Source organism: Abramis brama, assembly GCF_963993115.1.
Source record: "Abramis brama genome assembly, chromosome: 23".
Classification (NCBI taxonomy): Eukaryota; Metazoa; Chordata; class Actinopteri; order Cypriniformes; family Leuciscidae; genus Abramis; species Abramis brama.
The window spans coordinates 6743414-6764015 of record NC_139985.1 but is presented as its reverse complement, the minus strand read 5'-3'; the positions used below and the strand labels follow the sequence as shown (position 1 = coordinate 6764015).

Here is a 20602-nt window from a genome sequence, read left to right as displayed (position 1 = left end):
TCTGTACATCTCATCCAACTCATTGCAGGACGAAATGTGGAGAACTTTGTGGCAAACACATTCAGAGATTTTTTTCAGATTATACATTCAATTGTCTAGAGAGTATGAAAGTTAACATGAAATTATTAAAATGATGTTGGCCTAACATAATGTTAATCCCATTTATAACTGAAAATACAGTGACATTTTGCCAAAACAGAGATATTCTAGCAAATGTATAAATGTATTTTTATGATATTTAATAAAATGTTATTTAAAGAGGCATGCAGTGCACTTTTCTAATTACAATCTTTCAACCATGTTGCATGGCTGACAGTGACAGATAGATAGATAGATAGATAGATAGATAGATAGATAGATAGATAGATATAATTCAGCTGCAGCATTAGCATGATGATAAACGGCTCATGTCTCTTTTCTTGCGTCCAACAACACTCCATCAGCAGCACAACAAGCGAGAAGTCGTAAATATCACACACAACGTATTATTGAATTATGACGTTTCCCCTCCATTATACCTAGTCGACCAATCAAATGTGAGCGGCGCCCCACAATCTGAACCATAGACTGTAAAAAAAAGATGTGCAATGTCCAATATTAAGCGCACGCGCCTACAGGCTTCTCGGCTACTTTGATTGGAACGACGACAGCGTTGCGTCCAGTGTGTGACGAAAATTCAATGGAATGATTTGATTGGTCGCGGCTGGGTCTAGACAATCGGAGGCGGGGAACTGAAGAACCGTTACAGCCCACTTTAAAACCCCGTCAAAACCGACTCACGGGCTCCAAGTCAATGAGAATAACGGCAGTAATTCATAACGGACGGTCCTCCCATCCCCGTCCTCAAGTTTTGTGGTGTTGTATGTTTTATCTGAGGTAACCTACGGGGAGAGCTTCATCTGAAGGACATTTCTCAATAATCTGCCATCACAGAAAATCTGTCCGGTAAGACTGAACGTTTGTAATATTGTGATATCGTTCGTCATACAATAACGTTACATCTCTCATAGACACGACACATGGACACATTTTTTTTTGTCCGTTGTGACCCACATTTTAGTCGTAGTCTTTTAACAATGACATTACTATTCCTCACTGGAAATATGTAAAACTATTGCCCCTGTTACCGATGAACACCTTGATGTTTTTCTAAATATAATAATTTGTCATACGTCCGTTAATTCTTTGTGTGGGTTATTTGAATATCTGTGTGAATACTTTATGTCGCCTAGAAACAGAAGAAACTTTCCTGTCTGGTAATGGCTGTCTCAAATTCTGGTTCGGTGCCCACCAAGACAGCATTTTTGGCATCCTATGTGCGCGTGCAGATGTCAAAACTGAATCATAATCAAGGTGAACTTAGCGAGTGCTTAAAGAGCAAGGCGTCTGTGAAGCCCACTCTGCACGCGCCCGAGTAACCAATTTTTTTTGTTTAGTTAGGAAGCCCACTACGGTTTGAGACACAGCCTATTGCAAATTATGATGTCAAGGTGTAACTGTTTGCTTGTTGTAAGAAAGAAAAAGTCTCATTAAATATTATATGATTTTTTTGAGGCAAGTTTTTTGTTTGTTTGGTAAAATCTTTAATATAAATAATCTAATATATATATAACGTTATACACACAGACACGCATATGTTTGTGTCAAGGACAGTAGATTGTTAAAAAGCATTTATGAAAATACACTTTTTTCAGCTCAAATAAAAAACTGACTAACTAAAAAATAACTTCCTGACTTAAAATATTATGTTTAATTATATTATATTATGTTATTAGTCAAGGTGCAAGGAAATTCCTTACTTTACACCACTTTTTTTTTACACAAGTTAATAAATAAATATATACAGATATGTATATATTTTTTTTAGAAAATAGTATAAATGCTTTTTTTGGACACAAAGATTACCTTTCTAAGAACTAGTTGCCTGCTGTGTGTTTATAACTTGCCTTTCATCTGGTTTTTTTTAGGCTTCATGTTTAGACTTAAATGTTATGGCTTCAGTAGGGTTATCGGGATATGATACTTGTGTTCCTGTGTGCACCTGTGCCTTAGTGAAGCATCAGCCCAGAGCGTCTGGGTAACAGATGAGACCCAGCAGAATTGACCTAGGTGAAGCTGAGATATTCAGTATCATGAGTTCACTCTATCGAGCACGTCAGGTGGTTGAGGTGGCAGAGTAAAGCACAGAAGGTGCTGTGCTCTAACCAGTGATTAGGTGAGGAAGAGTGAAAGCACGATTTCCCTGTCTCTCTTTCTCTTCCTTTCTTTTTATCCAAACACAGGGGCTGTTAGACAGAGCATAATAATCACATCTTGACTTCAAAAGAATTGATTTCTCTCAAATCCTCTCACTTTTAACCGTACATCCTCTTAGATGTCTCAGGCTTGTTCTCCTTGTGTCCCATGTTATCTAAAGTGGCATTTCACAGGTCAAGATAACAGGTGAATACATGAAATGTGCACATTGATATTACTCATTATTATTTTATGCCCTTTGAAATTCACTGAAATCTCATTGGGACATGCCCTTAGGACAGGAGTTGTTGGAGTTGTTTAAAAGGTGGTTCAATAGAGAATGCCTCAGCAAAGGTTATTTATTCTTATCCTAAGGCATTTTGGGATCATGGCTATTTTTTATTTGATTCAGAATTCGATTTCAGTGTGATGTTCAGTCACACAGGATGGGTGGCCCGATCTGAACTATGTTAGCTTTAGTAGATTAGTCTGATGTTTGTCTGTTTGGGATATCAGTGCAGCTGGTTTTTAATTCCTCATAAATGAAAAGCAAACATGAATTATTTTCTTAATATGCATGAAATGTGAATTACACTGTGCTGCAAGAGAGTTTGAATCTGTAAAGAAGCATAGCTTCATGACTCAAGGTGACTTTGTTCTTTTTTTTCATTTATGATAGACATAATTTTGGGCCTATCATTTATTTGAAACTTACAGAACTCTTTATGTGTGTTAAAAATGAATGCATGTGCGCTGTTCCTGTAATTGCTGGATTGAATAACACAAGCCAAAGAAAAATAGAGGACGGTATTTATCACAGATACAGCGCAGCTGGTCCGCTATCACTGGTTCTGTTGAAAGCACTTCACATCCCAAGCAGATTGTGTGTGTTGATGTGACAGCTCTCAGTAGGGTCAATTGTGTGCTTGAAGTGGGATGAAAACACAGAAAGGACCATTACTCCACAGTATAAGGCGTCTATTGTATGAAGCCCCACTTATGGATATTTATGTTTTGTTTTTTAATTAGTGGTTGTAAATTATTGAGTAGGGAAGACCGGGCGGGGAGTGACACGTGGTGAGTTGTAACACAATCTGTTTAACCAATTAGATATGTGCTACACGGTGACATCACTATCATACTTGACCACTGACCAACACCATCCTAAAGAAGCAGAAGTTGTAAAACTCTTCATTTGTAAAATTATTGATCCACTTTTAAAATATCTTCTATATGTTTAAAATTTTGAATTAAAGGGTTAGTTCACCCAAAAATTAAAATTCTGTCAGTAATTACTCACCCTCATGTTGTTCCAACCGCGTAAGACCTTCGTTCATCTTTTTGCGCTGCGCGTCTGTGTTACACGTCACCACGTAGGCTCACTATTGGCCTACGCTGGTCATGTGTGTGATGCGTGATGACGTGCAACACAGACGCGCAGCGCAAAAACACTACGTGAACCAACTAGAGGCCCAGAGAGAAGGAAATGAATAGTGGAATAAAGTCGTTATTTTTGTTTGTTTTTGCGCACAAAAAGTATTTTCGTCACTTGATATACTTAAGATTAAGCCACTGTAGTCACTTGGACTATATTAACGATCTCTTTAATAACTTTTCTGGGCCAGCAAGTTTCGGTCACCCAGCAGCCTATGGAGAAGTGATCCAGCACTCAGATTTCATCAAAAATATCTTAATTTATGTTCCGAAGATGAACGAAGGTCTTACGCGGTTGGAACAACATGAGGGTGAGTAATTACTGACAGAATTTTCATTTTTGGGTGAACTAACCCTTTAAAATGTTTGGTGGATGGCATAACAATTATTTTGAACAAGCAAATTCTTGAATACCACTGTAAATTCATGCACACAATTTAAAATGTGCGTGGGGTAAGTTTTAACAACAGCCCTTGACTCTGATTTGCACAGTTTATGGATAAGTACTGTAGTAGATTCCAGAGAAAAACAAAAAGTTTGATACACAAAAACACACATTTACACATTTAAACAAAATTAAAATAAATAAATACAATAAAATAACAAAATGTGTGCACTCCCTGGCCTTTACCTTAAGATGTCTACTGGTGTATTTTGTGTAATGGTTCAGTTTGCATGAATCTGATTAAATGTGTTGGAAAAGCTCTTGTCTGTGTCATATTGTACATGTAATTTGTCCAATATGTTTCATCTCCATCTTTGGCAGTTGTGTTTAAGCATTGCTTGCAAACTGGCCATTGAGGTTTGCTTGTAGATCAGTATCGACACTTTAGTGTTGGCAGAGCAGCATTGTCATCCAGCAGCAGTTTTTGGAGTCGAGCCAATCTCATTAGCTGGATTACTAGTTGTTAATGCATTGATACTGAGTACATGATTCAGGAAACCTATAGTTCCAATGCCATTTTTGATCTATTGAATTTGAATCCTCTGGCCATGTTCAAAATAGCGGTTATGGATAGTTTTGGCATCAAGTTGCATGTGTAGTAATGCTTTCGAACACTAGGGATGGGTATCGTTTGAATTTTAGCGATTCCGAATCTGATTCTTATCAATTCCAAGTTTCGATTACAAGGTAAAAAAAAAAAAAAAGGTCAAACATTTAGATATCAAACATATTCTGTGTCTTTTTGCAAAACATTTTGCAAAGTCCATAGATATCGCCATCAGTTCATACGGCCTTTAAAACTTTCTCTGACAAGCAGATGCGATGAGACCTGCTGTTTTCCTGCTGTTTGTTCATGTGACGTTTGGCATCAAGCCTATGTACTTTTACACGTGTTTTCTTTTTCAACTGTTCACGTTCACAATTTTCTGTGTATTTACCGTTCAAGTGCAAGAAGACGTGAAAGAGAATTCAATTCAGTATTTGCGCACTATATGTGTGCGCAGCGCAGAAAACAGCGTGCTGTTTGTCTATATGAATTACTTAAAATGATGTAATAAATCTAAGTACAAGTTCAGAGTTATGTACTGTAAATATCAGACAGAGATTGATAAGAGAACAGCAGCGTGATGTCAAATGTCGTGTAATAGGCCTACACTGTTTCTGTCAGACTTCACAGCATTTAAACGATAGAGTGAGGATGTTTGTTGAAGAGAAAATGTGTCATGCAATACACCGAAAGGAAAATATAAATTAAAAAAAGTATAAATGACAGAAATTTAATTTTTCGTAAACTATCCCTTCAACCCTATAAAGTTTACATATTTGATATGCAAAAATCTAAGGTCTCTAAATGATCAGCATGATCAAAACTTTGCTGAAAAACCTGTTGTACTCAATCTACTACATTCCTTCTGACGTCTGATTGACAGTTTATACTATTTTATTAAGTAAAATGCCGTTTACTATCATTTTAAAAACATCCAACTTCAGGTCTTGTACACGTCTTTTTGCTGTGAAATTTTTACTGATTTGTATTAAGTAAATGTAAGAATATCTTTTACATTGTTAGTAATATTTCAAGATTAACAGACACTTACTGAACTGAAGCCACTTAGTTTTACTTAATTATATCCATACATCATTTTTTTTTAAAGAAAGATCATGTTAAAATGTGAGTATTATGATACATCAGGCTTTTGAGGAACATTTATTTGTACATCTCTTACTCTTAGTCATCATTGCATTGAATATCAAATGTTTTGCTCCCACAATAAAAAGCTTTAACCAAAAAAGCATTAAAATATCATCTTACTAAGACATTATTGGGAGATATTGTAATGTGCTCGGTTGTAGCAATGACTTGCAAGACGAAGGAATATAAAGGAACACACTTTAATGGAAATTTTCACAGGAAACATGTAGAGAGCACCCAAACATCAATGAACATATGTAGACCGACAGCCAGTAGAAGGAAACTAATGGTACGTTTACACGTCAACGATATGCTTAAAACGGAGAAGTGTTTCCTTTGAGTTCCCCATTCACACGGACCCGCGAAAACAACTAAAAACACTGTACTCTGCTGCCAGGCCATTAGATGGCGATGAAACATATAGACTGAACTCGTAATACGCATGTGCATGATGTCATCATCTTCAGAGATTCGTGTTTTTGTTGTTTACACAGAGACCGTTTTCAAAAACTTGCACTTTGAAACCCGTTTTCAAAACTTTGCATTTTCAGGCACCCAAAACGCCGTTATCGTGTAAACAAACGGCTAAAACGCATAAAAAGTTGTTACATTTTTAATTGAAAACGGTGTCGTGTAAACAGCCCCTAAGGGTATTTAAACACTGGGACTAATGGGATAATTAACAAGACAACAGGTGGGAATAATGAACTAATCAGAACACAGCAAAACTAGGTCACAGGGTACCAGACATGCGCACACTGCACGAATATACAGTTTTCCGCTGTTTTGCGTATGATAACTATTCTCCTACATTGGTTCTTTATTTGTTTTAAACAGCAGACTTAGGCCCTGTTTACACGAGAATGCTCGCGGGTGAAAATGTAAAAATATTTGATCAGATGTGCCTTTCATTTAGACGGCGACAGCGTTTTAGGGGCTTAAAAACGCAAAAAAGTGAAACCACCCTCCAGAGTGGAAATCTTAAAAACACTCCACCGTCGCGTTCCCATCTAAAGGGTAAAAACGCAAAAGTCTGCTAGGGAGAGAAGTAGAAAGAAGGTTGTACGCAGGCGCGCGGACTTGGTGTTGTTGTGTGGCAGTGCTTCACATTGCCACCTAGCCGCCTGGAGTGCATACTACATCGAATTTCACACACTTTTGCGTCACCATATGCACGCAGATTTCCCCCCCATAACGCTCGTCTAAACGCAGAATAAAAAGTGATAACGCAACGCCACTTTTGCGTTTTCTCTTCAGATCGTTTCCGTGTAAACATAGCCTTAATATTTATCCATTTCTGGTCATAATTTGGAGACAATGAGCATATGAACCGTTGTGCTGTGCTGCTTATATTTATCATGCAGTAAAAATGCCCCTTCCCATGCCTGAAAGCGTCGTCTGTGGATGAGAATCCGAAACAAGGACTGGTGGGACATTGACGAATTTTAGAATGACGGGACACTCATTTATATGACACTTTATTCAACAGGAAGAACAGTTCGCTCCGCTTGTCATTACGCTATTTCTACATCATTGCACATGCGCAGTCCTTTCAGTTTCGGTTTTCAATCCGAACAAGTGTTTACATGTTCTCTCGATCGGATTAGAAAAGGAATAAACCACCCCTTTCAATCCGATTGAAATTTCGTAGGCTCAACCGGAGGCTCAATCGAAGGCTCAATCGGATTACTAACAGATTATTTGGTTGCATGTAAACATAGCCATTGAGAATGCATGCTTTTAATTCACTGATTTAATAAAGGATTTGACTGAATGTGACTCCAATTACAACACCGTTAATTCTCGCCAAGAATGCAGCAAGTCAATGAAACATTATCTCTCTCTACTCAACCAATAGTGTTATTGTTAAAGAGGAAATGAATGCCTAGTATCCTTTGTCTTAAGAGCTTGAAAGTGATTGGAGGTCTCTTGATGTCTTCAGCGGAACTTTGGCTTCTGATTGGTCGCCCGGGTTCATCAGAGGTGTCAGCAGCAGTATATAGATTTGCCATCTGGTCACGGTGACATCCCCTCACGATGTTCTGCTCTCACCACGTGACTCAGGAGAAGAACATCGGGGAAGACAGGAGAGGGTGTCCCTTTGTTTAGGACTGGTGTGTGGACACTGGCACAGAATGGCTTTTGATGGGCCGACCTGAAACGATATGCCCTATTTGGACCACTGTTATGCTCTTCTATTGTTGCAGATGACATGCCAACATGTGGAGGCTTCCCTCATCTGCTGAGCGCCTGACCGATCCAACACTGCCTCAGTGTTCTCCTCTACGCTCCAAATCACACAATAACTTCCTAACAGAGAAACATGCCCCTACACACCGGAAATGGCAGATGTGTGGAGAGAGTGAAAACAAATACGGTCACTGAACCAAGAGAACTCAAGTAGAGTAAGGTACAGTCTTACTGAAGATGTACTGTAGCATTTTTTTCAGTGAGCAGGATATAATTACTCTAGAACTTGATTGTTCTAGATATGGGGCTCAGAGCGATTACTTTTACATGCTATTACTCTCCAATTCTTATAGCTAATATGGTTACAGGTGCCACTTGGTTTGTTTGTTTATTTAATATATTATTTTTTAATGCAATGAAATATTTTTTAAAAATAATGATTAATAACCTGACGTTCTTTTTTCTTTGTAGGAAAACAACAACTTTGTAGGGCTACATTTTTAAGTAGTGAAATTAGTAACTTGCAAAACAGTCTTAAAAGCCAACATGAAAAGAATTGTGATAAAATCGTGGATCGTGATCCTGTCTGAAAGAAATTGTGATATGATCATGTCGACCACCCCTTAGGTACACGCGTGTAATAAATGTGAAAGGAAGGTCTTTTTTTTGGTTCTTCTTACTTGGTTACACCAAATGTTTCTACACATGTTATTCATTTATTATTATTTTTTAGAAAATGGTATAAACACTTTTTGGATTGACATCACCTTTTTAAGAACTTGTTGCCTACTGTAATTTTTATTATTATATTTTTACATTTTTTTTTAGTTTTTTATAACTAGCTTAGGAATATCACCTCCCTCAGCAAACTTATTTATTTTCATATATATGAAATTCTTATTTTTGATGGTCCCCAAATACTTTTTGGGGCCACTTTATGCACTATCCAGATCTTATCATGTTAGGGTCAGCTACCCATAATGCAACGTGAATGATTCTCAATTTCTTTTCCAACTGTTTTTCTTTTTTTTGTGTGATTTATCAACTTCAGTGCAATCTGGCAGTAGCATCTAATCACTGTTTGTGTCTTCATGCCATCATCTTATACAATCGGGATTAATGTGACAGCTTGCCAGCTCATCACTTTTTCTTTCTTTTGTGACATTTATTTATTTATTTACAGCTTAGTAAAGTAATGAGATCTCTCATGCTAGTCACACTTTTTAATCTGTCCTTTCTCGCTGGATAATGTTTGTTTCTTCACACAATGTTTTCATCCAAAACCTTGCATTCACACTGTATCTCAGAATTGTTCCTTATTAACAGTATTTACACATTCAGTAACTATTAATGGATAAGAAAAGTGTGAAACAAGAGATGATTGGCTTCTGAAGACAAAGAGCTATAGTGGGACAATTTCACAGTATTTTTCTTAATTCTATTTTAGAATATCATCTGTTGTTAATGTTTCTGTTCTAAAACCTATTGGGCTGCTTTGCTGTATACTGTCTAGACACCTTAAGGATAACTCTCGCCAAAATGCAACCTAGGGTCATTTTGTTAATCTACTCAAGCCAAACTTTCGTTTAAAAGCATAATTAGAATGGAAACGCCACTGTTTGACCGTATTTTCCTTTTTTGGTTAAATGCCTTTTGGTTAAATGCCTTGTGAATGGGAGTGAATGGGGCACTTTTATGATAGCATCAAATTTTTAAAACACTAAGAAGGTTCGACACAACAAGAAACTTTGCTCAAAGTATCACCAGGGGCTCTTCACATGAACTCGAGCATTGAGAACATTGTTTGTGTACACAGAGTTTACTAAAAAGAAAGATTTTGAACAACTCACTGTAGCTGTGTCCGCCGGCATTTTGTCAGTCAAAAATAGTTGATCTCTGTAACAGAGAGGAGAGTAAAGATGGAAAGCTCCTAAAGCTTAGTTCAATATAAATTCACGGATAATTTGTTGTTTTCTCGTTAGTGAAAATCAATATTGACCTTGTATTTGAAAAAGGATCCTCATATAAGAAACAATACTAAAATTCAGAGTCAGTTCATTCGCATTTGGAAATCCACTATTTTTGACTGTCAAAATGCCGGCGGACACAGCTACAGTGAGTTGTTCAAAATCTCTCTTTTTAGTAAACTCTGTGTACACAAACAGTGTTCTCAATGCTCGAGTTCATGTGTAGAGCCCCTGGTAATACTTTGAGCAAAGTTTCATGTTGTATCGAGCCTCCTTAGTGTTTTAAAAATAGTGATTTTTGATGCTATCATAAAAGTGCCCCATTCACTCCCATTCACAAGGCATTTTAACCTAAAACGAAAATACGGTCAAACTTAAAAGTGGTGTTTCCATTCTAAGTTACCCTTTAAAAGGCAGTATCCCAACTGAATTTAAACCTCATAATTAACAGATTGTAAACTTTATTCATGTGCTATCAAAATAAACTATAAGAGGAATATAAAAATAAACAAATGAAGACTTTTAAAAATGTTTTTTGATATCATTAAAAAAATAGAGATTTTACCTTTTAATTTCTATCTTTTCACTGACATAGATGTGCTGTGGTTTAATGATAATATGAATAAAGGAGCATAATCACTGTAATAGAACATATATCACATAATTTAAACAGATGATTTGATTTACTACTTGTTTCCCTGGCTGTCAGTGTGAGCCCTGTATTCAATGTGGATCAAGCCATTTTAGGTCTATACTGGTGTTTGCTTTACCTGTGCTTGGTTTGTGCACGTGTGATGTTAACTCCACTACCTGTGGCGATCTCAGTGTGGGAACCTGAGCAGCCCCGACAGGATGTGGAGCACAGGCCTATAAATAAATCACATTTGCAATGAGTCACTCTCCACGCTGCCTCCGGGGAAAGAGACACAGAAAGCGTTGGGGGTGGAAAGAGGGAGTGAAGGAGAGTAGGGGAGGAACAAAGAGGCCAGGCAAAGCTCATCATATATGATGGGCAATGCCTGATGCCTGTGACGTCTCCAAACCCCTCCACTGTGGCAGATGAAAAAAAACAACAACTTCATCAGGATCTGACAGCTTCATTCTGAGCCCGAAGCCTCTTTTTGAGATGAGAGTGAGAGAATTTGCCTGGATGAAAGAGATTTGCTAAATCTCCCTTTTAGGAAGCTGCTCTCGAAGCATGTGACGTACCTCCATATGACGATCGTCCTCTCCCATACGAGATGCACCTGCCTGCATTTTTTTCTTCATTTGCATCATTTAATAATAGTACGGCCCATACCATTTTTTTTATTTTATTTAACACTACCCACAAATTTTGGATTTAGTACTGTTTTTTTATTTCTATTTAAAAATGCTATTCTTTTGAACTTTTGATTCATCAAAGAACATTGAAAAATATTTTCCGTAAAAATGTTAAGACATTGATATAAGAAGAATTGTTTCTTGAGCACAAAAATCAGCATATTAGAATGATTTCTGAAGGATCATGATCATGTGACACTGAAGACTGACAAGTCAGCTTTGCCATCACAGGAGTCAATTACATTTGAAAATATATTAACATAGAAAACATTTATTTTAAATTGTAATGATATTTCACAATATTACCGTTTTTACTGTATTTTTGATCAAATAAATGCAGCCTTGGTGAGAATAAGAGACTCCTTTCAAAACACCCCAAACTTTTGATATGTAGTGTGTATATATTCATGTAATTTAGGAGAAAAGTTAAGGGTTGACATTTGACATTTAAATTGGTGTGTTTGGTATTAATCTCTGTCACACAGATCTCACTAATCACAAATCCTCTCTAGATGGCGGGGGAAAAGAGGAGGGAAGTGCAGTACAGATGAAGACAAGCACTAGATTGTGATAATCTTTAGAGTGATGAAAAAGTGATGACAAAGGACACTTGAGCAACAGGACTCTGATGTTTCACTTTGATGTTTTTGATTGTGATGCAGTTTGACATCCAGTATCATACTGTTCAGATTGATGTTCACTTGTAGACTCTTTGTGAGGGCTGGCCCAGAGAAAAACTGACATTGTGAAATTTTGTTTTCAAATGTCTTGAATGGCTATATTTTGAAAGAATAAATCATTCTTAAATGATTGGGCTGATTTTGTTGGGAAGTGCTTTGTGCGAACCAAAGTGCGAACCATGCTTTTAGTGTTGAACGATTTGGGAACGACTAGAAAACTTAGATGTTCACACTTGGGTATATTCTTTACAAGACCCAGCGTAAACCGGGTTCACACTGTACGATTTTGGCCACAATGTGGCCATTTGAGACAAATGTTGAGAATCCTAAAAGATTCCTTGAATTCTATGCAAAAATCTGAAGTCTTTGATCGTTAGTTTTACGTCCACCGACAGCTGATTAATGACCGCAACAATCAAATTTTTACCTCCGATGAAATTCAGAAGAACCAATAGGGCTTGGGCGTCGTGACGTCATTACATGGCGTGGCCGCCATGTTGATGGCCTTGCGAATGTAAACATACAGCAAGTCGAACGAGGAGAAGCAGAGTTGGGAGAAAGAAAAGAAAGAAAAAAGATGTTAAAATCCCGAAAAGGATGTGGAATTTACTGGGATACGTTAAATAGGGAAGCCAGGGACCGGTATGTGGACAAAATCGGCAAAAAAAAGTGTAGTTAGTAGCTGTCAACCCTCCCGTTTTTTCCGGGTTTCTCACGTCACGTATTTGAGCTCTTTTCCCGCTGTCTTCCCGTTTTAGTATTTTCCTGTAAAATATCCCGAAAATGAAAATTTCAACATTCATCTTTCTGTTGCTATCCCTCTGCTGACAGCAAAAATACAAAACTGCTGCATTAACTAAGCGAGTTGTGAAGCTAGGTCTAACGTGACTTTGTTTAACTTACAGATTGGCGTGAAATCGTGCTGTCACAACAACCACGCTGTTATCTTAAAAAGGCCAACATCACGCTAAGGTTGCTTTCAAGTAAGCAAAACGATGCTTTGAAACATCTGTTTCGCTGGAAAGGGCAAGGGGGTAGCAACAGGACAACAGTACAGAGACTGACAGGTCCGATGGAAGGGCTAACGTTGATGTTATGAGAGTATTAAATTCCATTTGTGAACTGCACATGAGACTCCAATGACTTGTAGCTTCGGAACTGTTCTGAAGTGTAGGCGCTCACACCACAAACAAGGTAGCCGAAGATGTCTGTTATGCAAAACTGCGGCAGCAAGTTGTCGTCGGTGCTCCACTCTTTGTTGGGAATTTCATATGGATCCAAACCGTTAATAGTGCCGATTTTGTCCACATACCGGTCCCTGGCTTCCTTATTTAATGTATCCCAGTAAATTCCACATCTTTTTCGGGATTTTAACATCTTTTTTCTTTCTTTTCTTTCTCCCAACTTTCTCCTCGTTCGACTTGCTGTATGTTTACATTCGCGAGGCCATCAACATGGCCGCCACGTCCCAGAATGCAACGCGGCACCCAAGCCCTATAGTTGAGCACAACCTTATGATGCAACCAGTGAGACAACAAACCACCTGCTCCACATACATAGTCTTCATTTTTTTCTTTTCTTTTCAAGACCAGCCATGATCAAAATTAACCCTAGAGACTGTTTTTGTCTGCTAGCCACCATTTCAATCCCTCATGTAAATGCAGCTCACAGTCTGATTTCTTACAGTGAGGATCATGTTCAGAATTTTGCATTGGAAAACAAGGTGTTTTTATCATGGCAGTCAGAAAATATTTTTTCAGCCTTGACACACTTGTTGATGTCTTGTTTATGTATCCGGTCCTTGCACAGTTGACTGTTATCCACTCACTTCAAAAGCAACCTTGACAGAACGTCTGCTCTTTACATCACAGGATGCATAGTGTGATGCTAGCGCTATACATCTCTGCTTGTCACATGACTGATTGTGAATGTTCTGTGCTATTTTTGACCGCAAATATAGAATCTGGTGTTTATCCTGCAGTCAGGCGGGCATGTGATCCAGTTTTAATCCAGTTTAGCCCATGTGTGACGGCTTTGAAAAATCCAACAGATTCTGCACTTGTGTGAATAAGTGTTGGATTGTGGCATATGACTCAATGAAAACATTGCTGTATTAGCTGCTCATCTAAAGTGGGAGAGAACTGTCATTGTCAATCTCTTAGTCTGTTTAATCTCCACCATTTCTCTTGTGGAGGGAAATGGTGATTATACCAAACTACAGAGATAATTCACTCGAAATAAAAATTCTGTCATCATTTACTCACTCTCATGTCGTTGATCCCAAACCTGTATAATTTTTTTCTTCAGTGGAATTAGGCGGGATGTTTGCTGCTCTTTTTAATAGAATGAAAATGAATTGAGACTGTCAAGCTCCAAAAATGAGCACCTAAAAGTAAAAAACTTGTTTATTATGTTCCCTTTCAGCACAACTCTAATTTACTTTTTTACATTCAGCATATGGAGCATTAAGGTGTGAAAAACGTGTGCTCGGGCATTCTTAAAATATTACTTTCTTATAATATTTTGTGTTTTCTCGCTGAAGAAAATCATTTGGGTTTAAAATGACATGATGATGAGTAAATTATGACATAATTGTACATAATTTACATAATCACACACACACACACACACACACACACACACACGTTATACACATATATTTATATGTGTTTTATATATTTTTAATAGTGTTTTTTCCATATAATTTATCAAATGCTTTTTTTTTTGGAGAATATATTCTTAATGGCGTTCTGCAAGAGAAGAGCCCCTTTAATTTCTCAAATATATAAAGCTAAAGACAAATCTCCCAAAATGTTGCTTTATTAATAACCTGAATCATTTTTCTTGGAATATGATGAATTTGACGGAATATCCTACATAATCTGAGATTATAATCCAGATGGTAGGCCGGACAGAGGGTTGTTCACAGCAGTTCCAAATCCTTCATTGGTTAATTAAAGACCAGGGGCTTTTGACTGAGCAATTAGCCTGGTTATTACAGTGCAGGTTTAATGAAGTGAATAGCAGAGGTGTGTGAGTGTTTGCCAGGTATACAGAGCTGTATGTCTGTAAGTAATCTGACAGCAGGGATCATTTAAAAGAGCAGAACACCAAACCACGTAGCTCACTCACATCTGAAAGCTGAGGGCAAAAATTCCAGTGCTGTGTGTAAACCCCTGGAACGAGTGACGTCCCAATATAGCTTTGCCCACGTCAGATGCTGTGGAGTTGCGTCAGCTGTGTTGTGGGGGTGCGACATTTCTCTGTCTGCAATCTGCATCTGGCTGTCTTTTCGATTTTTCTCACCTTATCTAATTTTGTCTTTCATTTAATTTTTGTAAATAAGATTCTGTGGTTATTTGCAGACAGAGAGATGATTATGCTCACGTTGCTTGGGTAAGTTTAAGCCTGTGTCACCCTAGAAAATCATGTGGTGCTCACATTAAACACTGCCCTAATGTACCCAAGACAGATGTACTGCATTTATGTGTTATTAAAGATGTTGTTTATGTGTTAAGAAAAACCATTAAAGACATGGGAGTGCTCTTTTGACATCGACTAGTAAGCAGCCACATAGCGACCTTCCAGAACACCCTAGCAACCACCTAGAAACGGCCTAGCTACCACTATTTTTAACCTCTTTCTCTCCACCATTTGCTGTAATCCATTCTTAGTCGATTTCTTCCTCTTGCACTCACGTTTTTGTTGGTGTTGAATCCCGTGACAGAGAGGGATGAATCAGTCTTAATAGCAGTAATTTATGGACACTTTAAACACATTCGTAGGCTGTTTTTAATGAACATTGATGTGTCGTTGCAGCACTTCTAATAAGTGCTTTTCACAGCCACCGTGCTAAATCAGCTCCTGACAACACCAATCATGTCGCAACAAATTCATGCTCTTTTGCATGTGACTGCTTGATGTCATGCAGACATAATGAGTACAAATTAGCATGTCCACTCCTCTTTTTGAGTACGTGGGACATTGTTACATAAGCAGGGAGGCAATGTTACGACTCTTTGGAAGCGTGCGTCTATACTAGCGGGTTTAGTCTAGATGAGCAATTGAAAGCAGGCTGCATAGAGTATTTAATCCATGAATAAACTTCTCATTATTCAAGAAACTTAAGCTATGACCTAGTTGGCAAAGCAGTTTCATCCCCAGTGTGTTTAGGAGTTGCCAGACGTCGGCGTAGAATGAAAACAAATTCTGTTTTTGTTTTTCAGACCCGGTTGAAAGTCGTCACATATTCTGGCGCAGAGCGAACGCCGCAGCTATTATGTGTTTAAATATGCAACAACGGGACCTGTTGCAGTTAGCTCAATTGACTCCGCCCAAAGCCTTGAACTCCTCCGGCCAATCACTTGTAACCACTGTCTGTCTGATTAGTGGAGTGCATGAAGGACAGGCTGGTTCTCCATTCAGCATCTTGGCACAAACCTCTGCCCCCATCATAGGTCCGCTTCCCATTCCCAAATTTAAGGTTCACCATTTTTTTCAATTTGGGGATCCGTTGAATTACCTTTTCAGCCCTTCGAGTGCCCTGGCGAGTTTGAGCCAAGGAGGCCCCACTGGTATAATGACGCTTGGCACAATCACCCTTCTGTTCCTCCAGCCCTGTTCCCAGGAAACAGCACAGCATGCACAATTGCGTACCGTGCTTTGCTGCCCAACCACATTGCTCTCTCCGTGGCTGCGTAGCAAGCCGGGTAACGTGGCATCTCACTGGATAACTCAGAGATTATCTTCTCAGAGTTCACACCGATTTGTTTTCTGCTTGGTTATTAATTCACATTTCCAGGGCGTAGTGGGGAAGAGCGAGGGGGAAGAAGGGAGAAAAGGAGCTGGGGGAACTCGAGGTAATGCCAGCCCAGAGTTTTAAGCATGAAGAGAGCATGACTGTTATGTTAAGCTTCTCCTAATTAAAAGCAAAGGAATGGGAAGAAAGAAAAAAAAAGCGAGATGAATAGACAAAGAGGGCCAGAACTGGTTCTGAGCTGGTCATAGCTGGTTCTGCTGGCTTTCATTGCTTTCCGCTATGGGCCCACTGGTTTGGAGTGTAGGTTCCCTCCCCTACTCTTTCCCCCTACTTCTGTTTATGCTTTGTAGCTAATGTGATACTAGGGCTCTGTCCTTTCAGACCAGGTTTGGGAATACCAGGGGGCCAAATGGGAGCCTGGAGACGCATGTCAGCTTGTGCTTTCAGGACTCAGCACCCACTCAGGTCCATCATAAGCAGCCACAGGGAGTCAGGCACCAAAGAAGACAGGAAGAGACCACAAAAACAGCTATAGAGACATCAGGAGCCGTATAGTGAAAGGAGAGAAGCGAGAACAACACCTCTCAGTAGAGTCAGGAAAGTGATGACTTATTCAGTTTTACGGTAACGGTGCAAAAGGTTACCGACTGTTTTTCAAAGTTAATTTGGCAGTGGCAGAGATTTGATGGAGCTGTTTTGTCATGCAAGAAGGAAGAAAAACATGAGAGTAATACAGAGAACCAAAGTAATAGAGGAAGTTCTGTCTGTCCATAAGGCCTATTAAAGCCTTTTTAAAGACCCCCTGTGGTGAAAATCAAGATTTGAATGTTTTTTATATTTCTATGTGGTGTTAATAATATGCTTAAAGACAAACTATGTACAAAGTCATAAGTCAACACCATTGCTGAGTATTTTCTCTTTAAAACTGCAGTGAAAAAGAGAAAAGTCTCAAAAATGTGGTTTGAATTCGCCAGTGTTTCTTATGTCACAAACTACCTTGTAACCAATCATGTCAACGTGCCGGCAGGCTTTAGTATATTTTATTTACTATGCTGCGAAGCAGGGGAGTCTCAAGAGAAGCCAGCTATCCCGGTTTTTATATTTAGCAACATAGCGGGTGAATTATGTATATTATGATGTTATGATGAACTATTTGCCTTTCTCCACTGATGTTCTAAATTGTTCAAAGTGTTTCTAGGGATACTGATTTTCTATAGCACCCCTAGTGGCAACGCTGAGAAGAATGCAACTAATGCTTGAGCTTCAAGTCAGCATGAAATTCAGATTGACATTTCTTATTTTTTTATTATAAATAATTTATCTATGTACATCATATTTTTTTTTAGATTCATGTGCCTTCATAATCTTTAATAAAAAATATTAACTTCTTCCCCTTGCAATGACATTTCTTCTCTGATGACGTGAGGACGGGACAATAACCTCTCCATTACCAGCAGCAACCTGTCACTCACATGAGATCGTACTCGTAGCAATTAGCAAACAACAACAATGCACTGATCCAATCAATTACTGATCGACAAAATCAAGTGCTGGCTTACATTTTTTTCTCATCTGAGAAGTTGCTTCCCTTGGATATATTATATGTTACAATAGAGGGAAAAATGATCTCAGTGTCCGTTTCATGCAGACTTTAAATTCTCAAACATTTCGGAAAGCATCAGCATGTGAAATTGAGTTTGTGTAGACTTACCTATGTGTGTGTTTCGGGCCTTGAGGATCACATTACTATCCTATTTCAATGCCTTACATAATACGTACCTTCACTGCTCTATTTTAGAGAGATGAACACATCTCCTTTAAGCTAGGATTAACATATACTGTTTTTTTTTTACATCCTTCTCTTATAGGGAAACAAGGGACAGACACAGTTTCTCTATAGATCTTTCTCTCTCACACACGCACACTTGAAGACCGAGAATAATCTTTCTGAAAGCATGGAGCCTGCCGAGATGAACACTATCCCCAATGGGAAGGGGCACGAAGCTGGTGAGGAGACAACTGTGACTGCAATAAAAAGCCAATCAGAAGATGCTGCTCAGTAAGTATGCGCTCAAGGGTGCACTATAGTGTCTGTCTAGTTCAGGATGGTTTATTGTCAGTCATACAATGTGTTCAGTTTTAGTAATACAGTTTCGGTTGGTATAAGCTTTATCATTTAGTAGTTGTTAAAGGGTTAGCTCACCCAAAAATGAAAATTCTGTCAGTAATTACTCACCCTCATGTTGTTCCAACCGCGTAAGACCTTCGTTCATCTTCGGAACATAAATTAAGATATTTTTGATGAAATCTGAGTGCTGGATCACTTCTCCATAGGCTGCTAGGTGACCGAAACTTGCTTGCCCAGAAAAGTTATTAAAGAGATCGTTAATATAGTCCAAGTGACTACAGTGGCTTAATCTTAAGTATATCAAGCGACGAAAATACTTTTTGTGCGCAAAAACAAACAAAAATAACGACTTTATTCCACTATTCATTTCCTTCTCTCTGGGCCTCGTAGTGTTTTTGCGCTGCGCGTCTGTGTTGCACGTCAACACGCATCACACACATGACCAGCGTCGGCCAATAGTGAGCCTGCGTGGTGACGTGTAACACAGACGCGCTGCGCAAAAACACTACGTGAACCAACTAGAGGCCCAGAGAGAAGGAAATGAATAGTGGAATAAAGTCGTTATTTTTGTTTGTTTTTGCGCACAAAAAGTATTTTCGTCGCTTGATATACTTAAGATTAAGCCACTGTAGTCACTTGGACTATATTAACGATCTCTTTAATAACTTTTCTGGGCCAGCAAGTTTCGGTCACCTAGCAGCCTATGGAGAAGTGATCCAGCACTCAGATTTCATCAAAAATATCTTAATTTGTGTTCCGAAGATGAACGAAGGTCTTACGCGGTTGGAACAACATGAGGGTGAGTAATTACTGACAGAATTTTCATTTTTGGGTGAACTAACCCTTTAAGATTATGGAATAAAATGTGTTTATGGGGTGCCTTATATTAGTGCATATATCCAGTATTTATGAACATTAGTGTGTGTTTTTGCAGTATCATCCAGTCATGTCATCCTAATAAGGTGAAGCTTGTCTGTCATCACAGTCCTAAATGTCACTGAACAGCACAGTTCAGACATCACTGGGCACATTCAGTAGCACTGATGTTATGCTCTTTCTATATAACTGTGTTCAAACCTCCAATGTGTTTGTGATTGTGTAGATGTTTATGTGTAGATGTTTATACAAACTAATGTATATGGGTGTTTCTTAAACTACAGGAACTTTTTATGTGATGACTTTAGATTTTTTCTAAGACCCAGACATTCAATCTACAAACTACTGAAAAACAACTAGTGATGCACTGAAATTATTCCAAAATCGACAAAAAATATTTGGTTGCTGAATAAAAAGCAGATTTGGAGGGTCAAAATCATTGAACTAAACGGTGACGTTTAATTAGCACTTCTCCGATGGCACGTTTTGAACAGGTAGACGTGAGCTGTGTGGATGGTAGGTCTGGATTGACAATATCGATTTTTCATTTTTAATGGATCTTCATTTTAATGAACTGTGATTATTTAATTTTTTTTTGTCTATGCTGGTTTCAGTTGATGCATGAACAAAACTTCACTGAACATTTTTTTTAGCGTGCCTATCATCCAATACATTTTTTGGTGTTTAAAAAAGAATTGGTGCATCACTATTAACTATTACTGTCTCAATGATCTACAGATTAAAATACTTACTTTTATTTACAGTTTTTTGTTTACACAAAGCAAATCTGTCCCTCAGTTGTGGCATTGTTTCAAATACAGCAAATTTTTTTGCCACTAATAAAGTTTCATTAGTTAATGTACTTGTTCACA

General features: G+C 38.3%; 1 protein-coding gene across 4 annotated transcripts in view; it reads left to right on the top strand.

The window, feature by feature from the left end:
* The first annotated feature begins 707 nt into the window (after positions 1-707).
* slc38a3a (solute carrier family 38 member 3a) overlaps positions 708-20602 on the top strand; it is a 50280-nt gene continuing 30385 nt past the window's right edge. Inside the window, exons 1-3 of one of the 4 annotated variants that reach the window (XM_084101071.1) lie at positions 796-945; positions 8015-8217; positions 18595-18785. In XM_084101071.1, the coding sequence (XP_083957197.1) occupies positions 18682-18785 (104 nt within the window). In that variant the 5' untranslated portion in view covers positions 796-945; positions 8015-8217; positions 18595-18681. Of the gene's footprint in view, positions 946-8014; positions 8218-18594; positions 18786-20602 lie in introns of those variants that run through there. The other 3 variants (XM_084101070.1, XM_084101068.1, XM_084101069.1) reach the window with 3 other exon arrangements.